Genomic DNA, 18,930 nt, shown 5'->3' with positions numbered 1-18,930 from the left:
CCTTATTGCCCTCCTGTGTAGGAGGGACCACATACACTGAAGGAACATGATCCATACCCGCATTTAGCAGACAAGCTGCCTCTTACCTGGAGTAAGTGGGTCAGAGGTCACCGATTACAAGACAGCTTGTGAATAGATCTTCGTTTTATTAGAACCAAAATGCTCAGTCACCTACCAAGCTACAGACTATGGGCGGGATGTACTAAAGGGGAAAACGCAGTAAAAACCACCGAAAAATTCAGCTTTCAGGGATTTTACCACATAACCCTTATGTACAGAGCATCGGAATGCAATGCATTCTGGTGTTTTATCCTGGTGGGTTACGCCATCTTCAGGTGGCGTTACCCAATAGAAGCCTATGGGCTTCCCCTTGGGAGGAATCCCCTCATCACCTCCTACAGCATTTAAGGATGCCAGAGGGACTTCTGGTGTTAAATCCAGGGGTCCCTTTGTCTGTCTTAAGGACAGGTCTTATCAGGAGTGCTACCCTTTGGTCAATTACAGTGTTATGTACCTAGAATATCGCACAGTATGTACCAAAGACAGGCGGGATGTACTGCATCTCAGATGCAGTACTTAGTACATCGCGCCCCATAGCTTTCCAGCATTAAACAAAATTACATGGACGGGTTCAGCATAGCCAATAACTTCATTATTCACATACAGTTAGAGCATTACAAATGAGCTAGAAGACAGTATAACTAGTTACACTTTATTAGGTTGGAAAAACTAAGTGCTGTCTGTCCCCCCGCAGAGGGAGGACTGGAGTGTCAGCATGAACAGTACAATAGGTCAGTGCACATTTTTTTGGGCAGGATCCACCCATCACAGGGAACACTTCACGGTGTTAAGGGAGCAGGGGGGGGGGGGGGGGGGGGGGGGTCGTCAGTTTTGTTTAGAGAAGAACTCTTTACTCTCCTTCACATTGGGTTTGATGGTGCGGCTTCCCGGCTTCCAGCCCGCAGGGCACACTACAGAGAGCGAGAGAGACATGGTCATCATATATGGGGAGGTAACAACTTCATATCAGAATTACACTACACGAGCGATCCTAGAAGTCCCCTCCATACAGTGGAGAAAGGCACCAAGGTGGCTCAGCCATAGTGTATGGCGACACAGCCAACAAATTCATTAAGATTAACGCAACCCAAGATTTCTGCCTTCATGTCCAAACAGGTGGATCATAAAACAGTAATACGTCCATGTTTGTTGTACTATCGATGCCACATGTTTCCCAGGAGAAAACTTCACATAACTAGAGAGATAGCAGGGGTATTTACTAAAGCTTCTAAAACAGATGCTGTAGCATTTTCTAGAGTGTGATAGAGAAACGGGCACCAGAATCAGAATGGTTGCTATGACACCAACTTCATTTTTAGGACCTTTAGTATCCCCCCCCCCCCCCCCCCCTGACAATGAGCATATTTATGTAAGAGCCAAGTCATTGGCAAAGCCAGCTCAGTGCAAGAACAAAAAGGTACAAAATATAAAAGTGCATTGTTCACAGTTACCCTGATCCACCAACATAGACAAGAACTTTCTCCCCTAATACATTAGACCTAGGGTGGGCAATAAGCAGCCCCACAGATATTGTAGAACTACACATCCCAGCATGCCCTGTCAGTTTTGCCATTTGGCTATGCTTAAACTGTTGCAAGGCATGCTGTGATGTGTAGTTCAACAGCTGGAGGGGCACATAATGCCCACCCCTGCATTAGAGAGGCGAAGCCCCTGCCTCATCTTGGGGACCATGCCATGGGGATATTAGGCCAAGAATCCAAGATTAAAGTCAGTTGATGTTATTATCACTGGGCCCACATCTAATAGACAGTGCATGTCAGCACAGCAAGTCTGCAAATCTGTCAGCCAAACACTGCCTGCTTAGAGAAGCTTCTCCCACCAAACGTGGCAGACTGCAGCAAACGATGACCATGATAAACATTTAGACAATTAAACTCGCCATTTCCAGAGATACAGCTCAAACATGTTACACGAGAGCTCAAAACACATCAAATTCCAATTACAGGATCAAACATTGGAACGTCACTCCCTTCACATTACATGTGCTCTGCGCTCGTGCTTCATAGATGACAGAGACTAAATCGGCTTGAGTGTGCATTGCTATGGGAGCTCAGGGTGCAGGGCTTGGACACATCTGGTCTGACATAGGGACAGTGAAAAATTAAAGTTCTGCACATTTCCCTTCCTGCAAGTTATGCCAATCTTTCCAGAACTAAGTCAGACCCTGCATCAGTCTTCCTTTATTCCATTTAACAACTAATGCAGCTCTAACACCATCATATACACCAGCGCTGACTGAAAGCTTACCCTCTCCATGTTTGTCAGTGAACTGGAATGCCTGCACCAGACGTAGGACCTCTTCCACAGAGCGGCCAACCGGCAGATCATTGATGGTAATTTGACGGAGGATCCCTTTGTTGTCGATTATGAACAGACCCCTGAGAGGGAGGAAGTGCAGTCAGTTCCACTGGCAGATCAGGCAAATTGCTTCTCCACCCACCCCATGAAAACCATTACACCCTCATGCCCATTGTGAAGTAATTCTATGACACTTACCTAAAAGCAACACCATCATCCTCTTTCAGGACACCGTAGTCCTTGGAAATGGTGTGTTTTAGGTCTGACAACAGAGGAATGTTCATGGGTCCCAGACCCCCTTCCTTGCGAGGAACATTCGTCCTGAGATGGTGGGAAAAGATAAAGACCATGTAAATCGCTGTAACTTGGATACTAGGCAGCTGACCAATACTCAGGCAATGGGCATTTGTGCAGCTGCAAGTGTTAGACATTAAGCAAGCAATAGCTTTCTGACCCCTCGCTCTTTCTGAACACAAGGTGACACATTCAGCAGGGCTTGGACTTACTGAAGATAATCAGTCACATTCTACAGGGGACCATCTTTTAAAAGCCACTGTCCATTTTTGGACAGACCTCCCCAACTCGCTCTCTAGATCACAACCCACTGACACTCCTGCATGGACCCATCACTGAAGCTGTAAGCCAAAGCATGGCGCCCACAATAGGTCAAGCCGGCCATTGACATACATGGCTAATAGAAGTGCCCTGTATTGAAGGACTGGGACCCCTGGCCGGCAGTTAAAATCCTGACAAGGATGAAAATCCCGATCGTCCCCAGGTAAGTATTCACTAACCTATTCTACCCCCTAACCCTCCCTTAGGGGTCCCCAACACTAACCTTCCCCCCAGTGCCTAAACCTAACCCCCCCTTCCTCGCCACCTAACCCCAAGTCCCTTGGGGGGGGGCCTAACCCTAGCCCTCCCCCTAATCTAACCCTAACCTCCCAGTTGGGTGCCTAACCCTAAGTCCCCCCTGGGAGCACCTCACCCTCCCACCACAGCTGTCCGTGCTCTGCGCCTGGCATCACTTCGATCGGGATTCTGGGCACCGGTCTCCTGGCGTCAGTAAAAGGACAGGCGTCTAGATTTAGACGCCTGTCATTTAACCCTTGCTGGGATTACACAGTCGGGTAGCCGGCTGTCGGGATTAGGTCCGCCGGCTTCCTGACTGCATACCCTGGGTGGATAGAATTCACTAACACTGAAGCGCAACTATGTTCCAAAAATCTGATTTGCAACAGGTTACGGGGATTGTGACACTGCACAACCATTTACAGTTTCTAGGAGCATAAAGTCAGCCTATATCATGACAAACACAATATCATCAAAATGTGGTTTCCAGGGCTACACTCAGCATCAAACCCCGACATGTATAGCATGGCAGACCATGCAAGCCTGACTCTGCTGATTAAGGGCATGCACCCAGAAACTGATGGGCCAGCCTTAAAGTAACTGACCAGCAGCTGGGGTCCACAGATAAGGTTTCCAGTAAGATCAGTTACTTTGAGATGCATTGTATTTGCAGGGCGGAGACAGACAGAACGCTGCCGAGATAAGGTAAAATGCTCCCTACGATTACCACCACCCGCACACACTCTGACGTGTTCTGCCCAGTTCACACATCTTTCTATTAACCAGAGATCACTAGAATGAACGGATCATTACTATGTCTCAGCATTGTGCGCACCTTTAACCAAATCTGCTTTAGACGCTATTTTATCAGTGTGCAAAGACATTTACCTGACATTACTTCCCAGGAAATCTCACTGCTGGGAAACCAATAGTCCTGTAGGTCAATGAGAAAGACCTGCAAGTCATTCTTCCCGGTCTTGTGTAAGCAGATAGGGTAGGAGACTCCCCATAAACTACAGTCTCATTAGACAGCAGAATGACTAAGCAGATTATTAAACAGCACTTACATACTGCCGCAGTTGCTGCCAGATATTAGTAGGGTCTCACCATGCAAGGTGGGAGAAGTGAGAGTCGACAGAGGCCCCAATGACTTCGCAGCCAATCTTGCGGAACTCCTCGGCGTGCTCGCTGAACGCAATTATCTCCGTGGGGCAGACGAAGGTGAAGTCCAGGGGGTAGAAGAACAGCACCACGTATTTACCTGCCGAAGAACAGTTACTAAGCCAGTGAGCCACACATCCAAATATTCATACACATGAGCATCTCAGCTACAGCCCAACGTGACCCACAGCACAGCTTTACATATGACAGTCAGGAAGTATCTTCATAAGAGAAGAATGTACTTTACTTCAATATTCAGGTTTCCAAAACAAACATCACTGCTTTATATAATGTGCAAACATCCAGGCTTATAGGGAATTGTATAGAGAAACAAAATAGAAAATACAATAATTCAGTTTATCATCTGAAAACACTATAGGAGCATACACACTAGACGATATGCTCCCTGAGCGATATCGTCTAGTGTGTCCCTGGCAGGGTGTGCTGAATGTCGTTCATGACATTGAGCACACCCGCTGAACGATATCATTAATGATATCGTTCAGCGCCAGGCTCTCCCCCATTCCCCAACGTGCAGCAACCTGACGATAGCATGTTTGCTCGATGGACAATGACGAACGACCCGCGGGAAAGCGCATCAACATTATCGTTAGTTTGTGTTAAAAAAATGGACAATGTAGTGAACGACTGAACAACAACGATATCGTTCAGTCATCCACTTTATCGCCCAGTGAGTACGCACCTTAATAGTCCCTTCATATAATAAATTCCCGAAGCCCAAAGTACTAACAGACGTATAGAGGACTGCCCATATTTAGACAACCCCCACACATCCTGTGCCCCTCTATCACTTACAGGTGGGACATAAACACCTACACCTAGGACACCCACCATCTGAAAGCAACACTCACCCATGCATGATGCAGGTATGCTGGGAAATAACATACAATACATGTGTAGCTTACTCACCCCGATAGTCTGCCAATTTGATTTCCTTGAACTCTCCCTTCACCACGGCGGTGGCTTGGAAATCTGGGGCCGGCTTCCCAATGTGAGCGTTCCCTGCTGCCATGACCTCTGCAGTACATACAATGGAAACCTATTGATGGACATAAAACATGAACTGCCCCTGGTTTAAAGGGAAAGCCACAGGTACTCAGCAAAATGCATTGGGAACAGCCTTTGTTTTATTTTACACATCCTAAGCCACCTGCAGAATACAAGTAATGGACTTTATAATGAGTGTAATTATCCTAATGAGGTTTGCTGAGCAGAGGAATTCAGACCACAAGTTACCAAGCTCAGCCAGCATTTTATAATGGGGACTAGAGTGCATTACATTAACAGTAGGTTATGCATTTAGAAGTGAGTCCCAAAAACACAATTTCAACATTTATTATACATTACTCATGCACAGAAAAATAATAATGACATATATACAGATCTATAAAGCACAAGTGCATGCCCCAGGGAATAATAGTCAGTATACTACAACGCAACATCAGCGCCCTGCCATTACTCACCACTCCTTCCGTATCCCAGCACGTACTGAATGACAACCAGGCCCCCCACTGCAGGGCAGACCCTTATACAGCTTCGGGCCGTACCACACTGGTCTGGAAACGGGGGACGACCACCCCGCTCCAGATGTAAGAACGGACACCGTGCGGCAAAGTTCGTGTTATTAAATCATTCTCTACAATGGAAGGAGATAACAGAGATGCTATTTGCGGAGCGCCGTATGGCAGTCAGGAGAAAGATACTGGCGGTGACCTCCCCCCTCTCTGCGCTGACAGATGAGCTCGCCCGCACCTGCCGCCTGTAGAGCGCCGCTATGAAAGAGGGCTGTGTGGAGCAATGAGAGACCTACATGTGATCATGTGACACAGACACGCCCCGTCTGCACTCACTGGGTGGGCGCATGCTTTGCATTACTCATGTACATTCTATAACATGTGCTAGTGACCAGGGGCGGATTGGGATGGAAAAACCAGCCGGGGAACTCTCTGAAGCAGCCCTGAATGGGGGGTGGAGTCTGTTGAGGAGGCTAGGCCTGATGCAGGGGCGTTCCCGTGCGGGGCCCCCTCCTCTCTCCCCGGTGGCTGGCAGACGACTGATGTGGCTGGCCGCCAGCCACCGGAGCATTAGTAAACTCCGGACACTAGAGTGTGCCCGGAGTCGCATGCGCAGAACGCCGGAAAAATGGCTGTGGCGGCAGTGTGTGCGGTGCGGGGCCCCCTGGACCCGGGGGCCCGCACACACTGCACCCATTATAGATACGCCACTGGTCTGATGGCATAGTTTCAGTTTTTAATGTGTCTGATGTAGGGATGGACATCGGAAGCCCACTATGAAACGATGGCTGGGCTTCCACCATCAACACTTCCGATGCAATGGTAACAATCGCATCAAAAGTATTAGATAAAAAAAAAATATTAATTTGATATGCGCAAAAGATCGTTCTTGCCCGTGTGCAATAGCCCTATTTTATGGCTGGCAGGAGACGAAACTGGGGGCGTTACGGCACTGGGGTGGGATCGGGGGTGGGGCAAGGTGCCCGATGCTGAGAGCTGCAGGCAGGGACAGTGCAGCTCTCAGCAATATATAAAAGAAATCCATCACAACACCATTGAATCATTACCATTAGATGGCAGCAAACACCGGAATGCTGCCATTGAATGGTAAAATCGCTACCATTGCAAGAAAACATCGATGGTTTGCAAACATCGACCATCGATGTCCATCCTTAGTCTGATGGGATATATATGGCCTCAAGATTGGCTGAAGGTATATAAGGGTTTATGGAAGTGTGCAATGGCATATAAAGGGGTCTTCTGGTATATAAGAGGCATGTGACCTCTGCAGTACATACAATGGAAACCTATTGATGGACATAAAACATGAACTGCCCCTGGTTTAAAGGGAAAGCCACAGGTACTAAGCAAAATGCATTGGGAATAGCCTTTGTTTTATTTTACACATCCTAAGCCACCTGCACAGTACAAGTAGTGGGCTCTATAATGAGTGTAATTATCTTAATGAGGTTTGCTGAGCAGAGGAATTCAGGGCCTGATTCAGAGCCGAACGCTCTGACCAGAGCGCTCGCTCTGAATCAGGGCCCTCCTCCCTAAAAATGGAGCAGCCTCTTGGACGCTCGCATAGCTGTGGGTTACCACCCACAGCTATGCGAGCATCCATGATGATGGTCGCGATGGTCAAGACCATCGCGACCATCGGGCTTGCGATGAGACCCTGCGGTAGGGTCTCGGTGAGCGCAAGCCCTGGAGTGATTTTGGCACTATCAGAGCCAAAATCACTCCCACTGACATCACTAGTGATGTCAGTGGGGCCGGACTCAGACGGTAGGCGTTCCCATGGGAACGCCTCCGTCTGGCAGCCACGCTCCCGGCACGCCTACCAAAGGGGGCGTGCTGTCACTCACCATCGACAGCACGCCCCCTTTGGTGCGAGACCCCGAGCGACGAATTCCTCGTTGCTCGCCGGGTCTCGCGCATGCGCACGACGGAGCTCCCTCCGTCGTGCGCATTCTGCCACCATCGACCCGCTCGCGAGCGTCCTTCGCTCGCGAGCGGGTCTGCATCAGGCCCTCAGATCACAAGTTACCAAGCTCAGCCAGCATGTTATGATGGGGACTAGAGTGCATTATAGTAACAGTAGGTTATGCATTTAGAAGTGTGTTCCAAAAACACAATTTCAACATGTATTATACATTACTAATGCACAGAAAAATAATAATGACATATATACAGATCTATAAAGCACAAGTGCATGCTCCGGAGAACAACAGTCAGTATACTATAACGTAATAGCGCTCCTGTAACCCCTCAAGAGGATTTCAACCCCAGTATGTTAGGGACCTCAGAGGTTACCTGGGCGCGGTGGGTAGGCCCATAACCATGGCCATGATTATGCCAAAACCTCTTTTATTATTTGCAAAATTCTATTGCAAAATGTATTATTATATATAATTAGTAATGTTGGAGTTGTGCATCTGTTATTCTTTTTTGTATGTTTGCAACAATAGTCTCCACAGGTAGCACCTCCCATTATATATATTTTCAGGGTGTGCAGTCTAGGGCCCCCTTTCCACAGATCCTACCTATCATTACTCTATTGCATAATAGAAAATTATAAACGGAATCTGATTGGTTGCTATGGGTAACACCATCACTTGTCTGTTTTAGAATGTATCCTTAAGTGTCTCTTCTCATAACAATACAATGAACCCCACTTCTGCCTCCAAGATTTTGCCTGTGCTGCTCCCCACCTTTGGAACTCTCTCCCTCTCCCAATCAGACTCTCCACCTCTCTACAATCATTCAAACGGGCTCTCAAGACCCACTATTTCACTAATACCTTCTAGCTCTCATCCTAACTTACTGCTACATAGTCCTTCCTCCCCGTCTGCCCCATCTGTGTCACACCTGTTTGACTGCCCCTCCCCTTTAGAATGTAAGCTCTTACGAGCAGGGCCCTCTTGTACCTCTCTTTACTTCCATCTACTTCTTACTTCCCACTAGGGCACCTAACACTTGGGCCCCTATTCAATTAGTTTCACGTACGCGATAAAGTTTCACCTGCCAGACTTTTCACCTATATCGCGTATTTTAGCCGTGGAAACTTATCGTGCGCGTACCCGCGATTCGCCTTATTCAATTCCAAAAGATGCGAAAACGGCGACACGCGATGTCAGAACAGGTGAATAGTGGTGTCAGAATTGGGGAAATCAGCCTAAACCCCCCAAAAAGATGCAGAAACATTGGGGATCAATGTAGTAGTGCCCGATTAGCCCTAATACTACTGTTTGGGGTACTTAAGTTCACACAATTGCCACTAATTAGCGTCTTTGCACAAGTGGTGAAGAATGGCAGAAAGCAGTATTTTTAGTGGAAAATAAGTAGTTCTGGCAAATTTGGGGTACCTGAAAATGGGTGCAAACATCTTTTAATGTCTATAAAGTGCAGTTTTAATAAATGCGAATTTCCACCCTCATAAAAGCACCTGCAATCCCAAAAACACTTGACCCCTTCTTAGTGCACCCCCAGAACCTTATTTCGCTACTTTTCGAACTTGTACCCCCACTTTGTGATTTTTCGCCCCAAAATTCAAAGTACTTTTTTGAGGTGTTCTTTACTAGTACTTTTTACGCAGTTGTCCTTTGGGGGGCTGTCCCCAGGGTTCTCAGTGGTTTCCCCACCTTTGCACCCCTTAACAAAAAAATTACACTTCTTTTCTCCTATTCAGAGGCGAATCTTTTTTGCCTATTACATTGCATTGCGTTTCCGCGTACACGAAAAGCGGATGGAACTGAATACGAAGATAAGTTTCCGCCTGGCGAAGGGTCGCAATAGGCGATACTTTTTCGCAGATCTCGGCTTTTCGCTTCTAATTGCATATGGGCCATGGTTATTTATGCTCTGCTGCTTATGTGGGTGTTGTGGTCACTAATGTAGCAATGTATATTATCCATGTCCTTGTCCTGCATTGTATTGTATTGTGCTGGAAATCACTGGTCACCTATTTGTTTCTGTACTTTGTAAGGCGCTGCGGAAAACTTGTGGCACCATATAAATAATAATAATAATCCTATAGCCTTGCAACCCATGTACCCCCCCACTCCCATTTACCTCAAAACATCAGCTCTCGAAACCAATGTAGCATTATACTTATTATTAATAGTATTAACTACTTAACATAAAATTCCGTCCTATGCGCTCTGCGGGATCTACGTACTCAGCTCTGAAGAGCGATAAAGTGAATGGAGATAAAGTACCAACCTTTCAGCTCCTGTCATTTTGTTTGAAAAATGACAGGAGCTGATTAGTTGGTACTTTGGGCCTGATTCCGACCCAGACGCTAAGCCGCGAACGCACGCTATGGCCGATAGCCGCCCGACTGCGCATGCGTATGTGTCGCAGTGCGAGAGCCAGTCACTGCGATCTGGAATCGAGTGCTCGTCGCGCACAGACTAAGTGCTAATTTGCGTGAGAGATAGTGACGTTTGTGGGTGGTATCAGGGGCTGGTCTCTGAAAACGGGGGTGTGGATGTGTGAACGCAGGCGTGCCTGTGTGTTCTAATGGCGTTTCATCGGCGTGCATAATTAGCATGGAGGCGTCATTGTACACGTTACCTGGTTGTATTTCAGCCTGCAGTGATCGCAGTGCTTGCGCGGGGGGTAGGGTCTACCTCAAGGGCTGCGAGCAGCTCCGATGGCTCTCGCTGTTACTGATTAATCATACACTTCCTGGAGATGACGTGTGCTAAGAAAGAAAAGTGGGCGTCTTTAGACGGGCGTGCGTTTGCTCTTTCGTCACTCTCTAAGACATATAGGGCGTCCTTAAACCTTGCCGTGATATCGCGAAATTTGCATACCCTGCTCCTGATGGCAGCGAAAGTGCGCTGCTTTGCGTCCGGGTCTGAATCGCCCCCTTTATCTCCATCCACTTTAGCTCTCTCTAAGGCATAGCACATAGGACCTCATTCAGAGTCGGTCGTAAGCGGCCGCTCGGTCATACGCATCCGATGTTTCCAAACCACGCATGCGTACGGTTAGTTGTGCGCATGTGCGTACGAGGCTTTGCGATCCAAGATGCTGTATATCATACGGCTTACAAGCAGGAAGTGGCTTCTGAGAGTTGATTGACATGAAAGGCCGTTTGTGGGTGTTGACGGAGGTGGTGGTCTGAAAACGCAGGCGTGCCTCAGCGTTTTGAGGGCGTTTTAGGGGCGTACATAAATTACCTGCTACGACCGACCTAGAAGGCCGGAAGTAGTAAAACGACACTCTGCGAGCAGGTTAGAGGCCTGGCTGATCGTACAGCTTAAGGTGAGGTAGGAGCTCCCGCAAGCCACACAGTACAATCGATAGTATCAAATGTAACTGATGTTAGGATTGATGTTTCTATTTTGAGCCACACAATGCAAGCAGCTAATAATCGATTGATGAAGCTAATAACACTGCTAATTGGCATGTAATTGATTCAGCTGCGTTTGCATTAGCGAATAATAAGAGTAAATAAATTTCATGGGGATGGCTTTTTCTATGCGTTTTTTTTATTTTTGTGGGCATCAACACAACACAAGCGGCCGCAACCATCAGAAGAAAATGAACATACAGCGACTGACGATTGACTCGATCGCTAGCTGCTATCACTCATTAGCTAGAGGAGGTGTATTGTTCATGTATGGGTGTCACTTTGGTTGCGACCGAGCGGCTGTGCGATTGCTTCCTTTTTCAGTTTCTCGGTCGTTAGGCGTACGACCAAGCGGCTGCTTACGACCGACTCTGAATGAGGTCCATAGACCCCTGCATCTTCTTTACAGTCCAGATGACAGCTCCTCTACACTGACGTGCCAATTCCACAGTGTCACAAAGCTGAAAGTACTGGTAGGAGCTGGGTACATCTCAGAGTTGTCCATGATTGCTCAGGCTATGCCCCAATAATGAGGGTTGGTCCTCAACCAGGTCCTAGGCTGCAGTCTGGTCTACTTAATGGCTGATCATGTTACTGATCCTCCTTTTCCCTCACGCCCCGGCCTTATCCCAGTGACATGCAGTGAGGTAAATGGCTGGGGAGGCACTGGCTAGTATCAGATATACACATACATATATGAATCCGAGGGTCCATGTGGGCATTATACAAAGGTTCAGCAGTATATAGTGCTGGAAATTAGGTGAGTTTTGATCAGGAATGTGCGGAAAAGGATGACAGGGGAGGCAGTGCCTCACCTGCCATACACTCTTTACTCCAGGGTTTTGGCTATGAAAATTATTAGAATAATACAAAGAAGATATTTATAATATATATATTTTTTTCTTATAATTTCTATAGTCAAAACTCTGCAGTATACCTAAGTATGACAGGAAAGGCTCTACCTGACCGCACATCACTGCCTTATCCTCTCCCCCATCATCCTCCTTCCCTCATAACCCGGCCACATCCTCTTCTCCATCATCCTCCTTCCCTCATAACCCGGCCACATCCTCTTCTCCATCATCCAGATTCCCTCATACTCCGGCCACATCCTCTTCTCCATCATCCTCCTTCCCTCATATCCTGGCCACATCCTCTTCTCCATCATCCTCCTTCCCTCATAACCCGGCCACATCCTCTCCTCCATCATCCTGCTACCCTCATGTCCCAGCCACATCCTCTTCTCCATCATCCACATTCCCTCATATCCCGGCCACATCCTCTTCTCCATCATCCTCCTTCCCTCATATCCCGGCCACATCCTCTTCTCCATCATCCACAGTCCCTCATACCCCGGCCACACTTCTCCTCCATCATCCTCCTACCCTCATGTCCCAACCACATCTTCTCCATCATCCACATTCCATCATATCCCGGCCACATCCTCTCCTCCATCATCCTCCTACCCTCATGTCCCAGCCACATCCTCTTCTCCATCATCCACATTCCCTCATATCCCGGCCACATCCTCTTCTCCATCATCCTCCTTCCCTCATAACCCGGCCACATCCTCTCCTCCATCATCCTCCTACCCTCATGTCCCAGCCACATCCTCTTCTCCATCATCTACATTCCCTCATATCCCGGCCACATCCTCTTCTCCATCATCCTCCTTCCCACATATCCCGGCCACATCTTCTCCATCATCCACATTCCCTCATACCCTGGCCACACGTCTCCTCCATCATCCTCCTACCCTCATGTCCCAGCCACATCTTCTCCTCCATCATCCACATTCCATCATATCCCGGCCACATCCTCTCCTCCTTTATCCTCCTTCGTTCACAGCCCCGCCACATCCTCTCCTCTATCTTCCTCCTTCCATCATATCTCTCCTCCATCATCCTTCTACCCTCACACCCCCAGCAAATCCCTCTTCGATCATCCTCCTTCCCTCATAGCCCAGCCACATCATTTCCTCCATCATCCTCCTTCCCTCATGGGCCGGCCACATCCTCTCCTCCATCATCCTCCTTCCCTCACAGCGGTGGCTCAGTCAGTGTCAGAGAGCGCTTCTGCAGTCACACTACTCAGTATATGTATGTTGATGTGACTAATTGTTTGGTAGCTTGCCAGTCAAATGCAGGGCCGGATTAAGGTCTATGGGGGACCCTGGGCAACAAATGGGTGGGGGCCCTATCAATAAAAGTTTATATATATATATATATATACCCACACACTAGGCTGGATGGTGAAGTGGGCTACACTGGGCTGAATGAGGGACACACACACTGTGACTGGACTGGGTGAGGGGGTTCTTGCTGCGGGGCAGTTAGATGGGGCAGTCAGGTGGTTGGGGGAGGGAAGAGGGGAGACATTGGGATGGCAGAGTGGGAGACACTGGGATGGGGGGTCAGGGAGATGGTGGAGTACACTGGGCTGGATGGAGGGGACACTTTGTGAATGGGAGGGCACTGGGCAGGATGGGAAGGGGGCAGTGAGACGGTTAGAAGTTGGGAACACTGGGTGGAATGAGGGGGGTGTCGAAGCTGGATAATTGGCTGAGACAGGATCGGTTTAAAATTAAATCTGCACACAATAGAAAGAAGTTAAAAGTCCACCATATAAATACAGACAGTCACTAATACATATAAAATGATTATCCCTGCAAAACACGTACCATGGCACACTCCACAAACACATAGTCGCACAACGCTAACTAGTGTCTTTTTTCAATTCCCCTATACCTTCACACTGCACACTTACATGAAAAGGTTCCCTAACATTAAAGTGTAATATTCAAGGTTTACGCAGTAATTATTAATGTTGTGAAATAAAGGTTATTTGATATCTAAGGTTTAGTACATGGTAAGCAGACCGTGTTTGGTGTTGTACTGATCCACTGTCTCCACAGATTTCCGGTGTCATCGGTGAGAAGATCGCAACATGCATCTGCAAACTATGGACTATAGAGAGTTAAACATTAAAATGTACTCTGTAATGTTATCAGCTTAGATTAGCATGCAGCAGGAAAAAGGACACAAAGGGTTGTTGGAGGCTGTTTGTGTCCATTCGAATTGACCTATGAACTATCCTGTAACAGAAGCACCTTTAAGAAGAACCAATGGAATCATGCCAAACTTGTCTATTGTATTGCCTATCCCTGTAAAGAGTATATATGTGGGCTCTCTGAACTTGGGCCTCAGTCTTCTTGCTGTGCTGTTGACGGAGGTTTCTATGCTGATGCCGGTATCTGGGTCCAGAACGCGTGCGTATGTAACAACTGTACCTTGGGTCTGTATGATTTATTTGCGCTAATTGTCTTTAGATCGCATCGTGTAACCATCTGTTTTTATATTGAATAATAACTTTTTGTGCTTTGGAACCACACTCAAATTTTGAAAGCATTTATTTTCTGTGCAACTCATTACGCTAAATAGCGACAATTACTGGAAGGTATAGGCAGGATTTTAGAAGGTATAGACAGGATTGCATAAAGGTTTTAATTGGGTATCCATAGTTGGGGGCTCGCAGTGTGAATCACGCTACCGGTCACTTGGCAACACTCGGTAGTGATCTCTCAGCAAAAGGCTGGAGGCGCCATAGCAGGAAAATGCATTGTGCCTTTGAAAATCTGCACCACTTTGTTGCTGAGAGTCCGCTACCTGTTATTGTGGCTTTAGGAGTGCTGATTAAGAATCCAGGGATGAGGGAGGAAAAAGTTTGTTTTCCTTCATCGATAGATTTTTTTGTATAATAAAAAAGGGGAAGTCGCACAATAGCGTAATAATACATTTTGTGCAGTAGTCGCATTATTATGTATGCGGCCCGTCGCACAATAGCGTATACGTATTTCCTGTATTGCTGTCACGTGTTTTAAACAAAGCCGTTGAGAGTGCACGGTGATATTGATAGATAGCATTGTTGTAAATACAGTGTTGCCATAGTCTGGGAAAACGTGTATTTTTCTGCGCAGGAAAAGGGTGTGTAACAGTTAACAATACTGGATCAGAACATTTATACACATCTTCCTATACCTCCTAATATCCTGCCTATACCTTCTAAGGATGACGCTAATTTGCGTACGCAGTCATAACGTAAATAAAGACTTAGACGTGGAATCTGTGGTTCCAAAGCACAAGTGTTATTCAGGTAAAAGTTCAGACAGTTACACGCAATTGATCCATACACAATTTAGGCGCAAAAGGAAATAATACAGACCCAAGTACAGTATACATACGCAGCGCTTCGGACCCGGAGATAGGCATCAGCAAGAGACCCCTAGTCATACAGCATTCAGCACGAAGACTAAAAACCAGCGTTCGAGCACACATATTTATCCCCCCCCCAGAATAAACAGGACAATAGGGAAGTTTGTTGCTGATGTCATTGGTTCCCAGGGGAGAAGCATCTGTTACAGCACATTTAACAGGCTGGTTCAAATAGACTCTTCCTGCCTCTAACAGCTGGGGATCTTTCTCTTCACGCCCCCTGCAACATCCTAACAGTTGTTCAGGAAATATACATTTTGTTACTTGTAGGCTCTGCGATCCATAACTTGAGTTTGCATGATGCGACCTCCCCTCCGATAACACCGGAATACTGTAAAAAGAATACGCATCAGTACAAAACCAAACACGGCTTGCTTAGCATGTATAATACCTTAGTTATCAAATACCTTTATTTCTCAGCATTTAAACTAACTGAACCAACTTGAATCATACACTTTAAAGCTTATTGAACCTTATGTGTGAATATGTAATGTGTGGGTATTCAGGGTTTGATATAAGGACGCTAGTTAACTTGGGGCAGATGCGTGCGCATAAAGCTAATAATACAGCGGTTCCATACAAAGTCCTATGCATTCGCTAATATGCGACTAGTTAACAGCGCAATTGTGAGTATTAATGTGTGTATGAGAAATGATGAAAGATGCAATCGCATGTTGCTAATAGTAATATCGCCACATGTACTAAAGGGTAAGTTTATCTAAAATGGCGCTTAGGCGGCCATTCGCAAAATGGCGTCTTGCGATCTCATTTCCAAAATGGAGTCTTGCGGCCAGTCGCAAGATGGCGTCGCTGTGATTAAATTTTAAACTGAACTTGTCTCAGCCAATTATTCAGCTTCGACACAGTGAATATTTGTTGGTAGGGATAACATGCTCCCTAGTTAAGGGTATTGTAGGACCCTTAAGTGCTAGGCGCCTGGTTTCTGCCTAGTGGCTCGGTAGTAGATACCGCAGTCTATGCACATAAGCAGGTGTAGTTGTTGTCTTTGTTGTAGTTTCGGCTCTCAGTGTTTTTACAGTATTCAGTGATCAGTTAGGGTTATTTGAGCATTGTAATTGAACCGCACAGTTTTGGCTAAATTGTGATTGTGAACTGAGCAGAGGGTGGACGAAATCACTGAAAAGGGTAGGTGTTATTGGAATACCTACATGCTAGCAGTTGAAAGGTAGTCAAAAAGGGATTAGGTGCGTGGAAGCAGCCTGGTTATTCCATAGGTGTGTGGGCGCATCCTTTTAATATCGTCCGCAGGTAAGTGAAAGTATCTTGACTGTCTTTCACCAGCTTAAATCTCTATTGAAAGCTTAGGGTTCTCCCAGAATGGGAGCCAAGCAAACGGTAGAGATGTTAGATGATGTGCTGCTGTTGGAAGCGCCGCTTGGGTCGGCACGGCATATTATGCATGCTAAGTATGGTGCTTATGCAACTAAGTACTGTGATGTATGGTTTAAAATGACGATGAAGAGTGTTAGACCGTTTCCCAGAATTGGCAGCTTTGATAAGGAGGTATTGAACAATGGCCCTGATTCAGAACCGTTCGGTAACAGCAGTACGCTCGTTGCGTTCCGATGTTGAGTAACCGCGCATGCGTCGGTGTTACACTGCGCATGTGCGTACGGCCGATTGCGAGTTTTTTTTGTCTCGTTCGTCAAATAGCGTACAGGAAGTGACATGTCAAATGTGATTGACAGAACAGGGCGTTTTGGGGTGTTGCCGGGGGAGGAGATTGAAAAACGCAGGCGTGGCGAGGCGATTTTTGGGCGTACATACATTACCAAATGCGAACGTCAAATGTGTTCGTACCAACTCATATGTCACTGGATGATCCTCTTTCCCTTCAAAATGCTCGCACAGCTTAGGGGCTGGATAACTCGACCACAGTGGCGATGGCCTTCTCCTCCGTCCCGGCACTCCACGATGTAGCATCGATTAATCACGGCTTGTCAGAAACTCAATTAGTGTTGGATTGAAAACCGGCTTGGTATGTGTTTGGAAAGCATTTTTTTTGGATAGCACAAAACCGAACGCAGGTGGAAATCATAGCTGCTAATGTCTGGATTACACAATCAATTAGCGTACATTTGTGGGGGTGTATTTTGGCCACAGTGTGTTCTTTTTGGACTATTGTAACAATAATGTCATCATGTTTAGGTTTGGTCCCTCATTTTGTGTTTGCAAGGTGATTTTTCCTCCTTAGGTAATGTTTTAAACGTTCCTCAACGAGCCCTTTTTTTTCAATGTGTAATTTTTTACTTTGAACGTTGTTGGCTTGTGTGCCCGGATTAAATGTAACCCATTTTTACAATAATGTCAGAATACAAAGTCGTACATTTGTGGTAAATTTATTGGTATCCCACAAAAAATAAATACACATATTTAACTCAAACATTTTTGGCAGTGTTCATTCCACAGTATTTATTAATTGTGCAAACAATAATTTTTGGGTAAATGAAAATTCAAAAATTAAAAACAATTCACAAGAAAGGAGAGGGAAGTTTTGGCCAGAAAGGAATATGAGGCAAGCACAGAAGGAGTGTGGGAAAAGTAGCCAATGGTGTCACCGTTTTTTCGGCCGTTTGGCTGGGGGAGGGAGGGCGCCAGACCGGGTCCGGGATGTCATCGGGCTGGCCTGTCCAGAGGCAGATGTTGTGGCCTCTGGACTAGGCACAGGGCTAGGCACATTTGGAGTATTGGCTGATGTTGTGCCAGAGGTGGAGGATCCTGATGTTCCGGCAGGAAGGGAGGTCGGCTCCACCATGTGCTGGCGAACGAGCTGCTCCAGGGCAGTGGCGATGCGGATGTTGGCCCTGGTATTTTCCGCCAGGGCCTGACCAATGGTCACGTTGGCCGCAGCATTTTGCTCCAGGGCCTCAGCCACCCGTACCAGACTGGCGTCCATCCTCTGCAGAATCTCCGTATGGAAATCCAATTTAAAATTGAGTTCTGTGAGGAGGGACACTGCCTGCGAGGGGGATTGCCCTGGACTGGCTTCTGCAGGGTCCTCAGCCGGATGTACTGGTTCCTCCCCTGCAGAGCCAGCAGAAATTCTGCGGCCAAGGCTCCCCTCTGGAGCAGACTCATCCGCCTGTGTCTCTGTTGGAAAAATGAGAAAAGACTCACATTAGAATCTACATATTGGCACAATAACATTTCAGAGTTGGTGACATCACAACATTTACCTGGGACAACATGAGGAGCCGCAAAGTCTGGCATGTCCGTATCCATGTTGGACACGCCAAACACCTCCACAGGCTGCACACACCCCTGTGCCAGCTCTTCTAAATCAGTCAACTCCAATGACACAGGGGTGGGACCCCCACCTGTCCCCCTTGCATGCCTAGCCCTGTCCGCC

The 18,930-nt window shown here is 47.0% G+C and overlaps 1 protein-coding gene across 2 annotated transcripts; it reads right to left on the bottom strand.

Annotated features, from left to right (window-relative positions):
• Nucleotides 1–698: 698 nt before the first annotated feature.
• PRDX2 (peroxiredoxin 2) lies at nucleotides 699–6,158 on the bottom strand. 2 transcript variants are annotated; one of them, XM_088474011.1, is made up of 6 exons: nucleotides 5,877–6,158; nucleotides 5,323–5,452; nucleotides 4,339–4,492; nucleotides 2,578–2,700; nucleotides 2,329–2,459; nucleotides 699–971 (listed from the first exon to the last, which is right to left on the bottom strand). In XM_088474011.1, the coding sequence occupies exons 2-6, from the start codon at nucleotides 5,423–5,425 to the stop codon at nucleotides 886–888; spliced, it is 597 nt and encodes a 198-aa protein (XP_088330137.1). In that variant the 5' UTR covers nucleotides 5,426–5,452; nucleotides 5,877–6,158; the 3' UTR covers nucleotides 699–885. The 2 variants fall into 2 exon arrangements, with proteins under 2 accessions (XP_088330137.1, XP_088330138.1); XM_088474012.1 differs by having other exon boundaries at nucleotides 5,323–5,430; nucleotides 5,877–6,157.
• Between the last annotated feature and the right edge of the window lie 12,772 nt (nucleotides 6,159–18,930).

Source organism: Taudactylus pleione, unplaced genomic scaffold (genome assembly GCF_031769625.1).
Source record: "Taudactylus pleione unplaced genomic scaffold, aTauple2 ptg000145l, whole genome shotgun sequence".
Classification (NCBI taxonomy): Eukaryota; Metazoa; Chordata; class Amphibia; order Anura; family Myobatrachidae; genus Taudactylus; species Taudactylus pleione.
The sequence above is the reverse complement of the archived record's forward strand: the minus strand, read 5'-3'. Positions and strand labels throughout refer to the sequence as shown.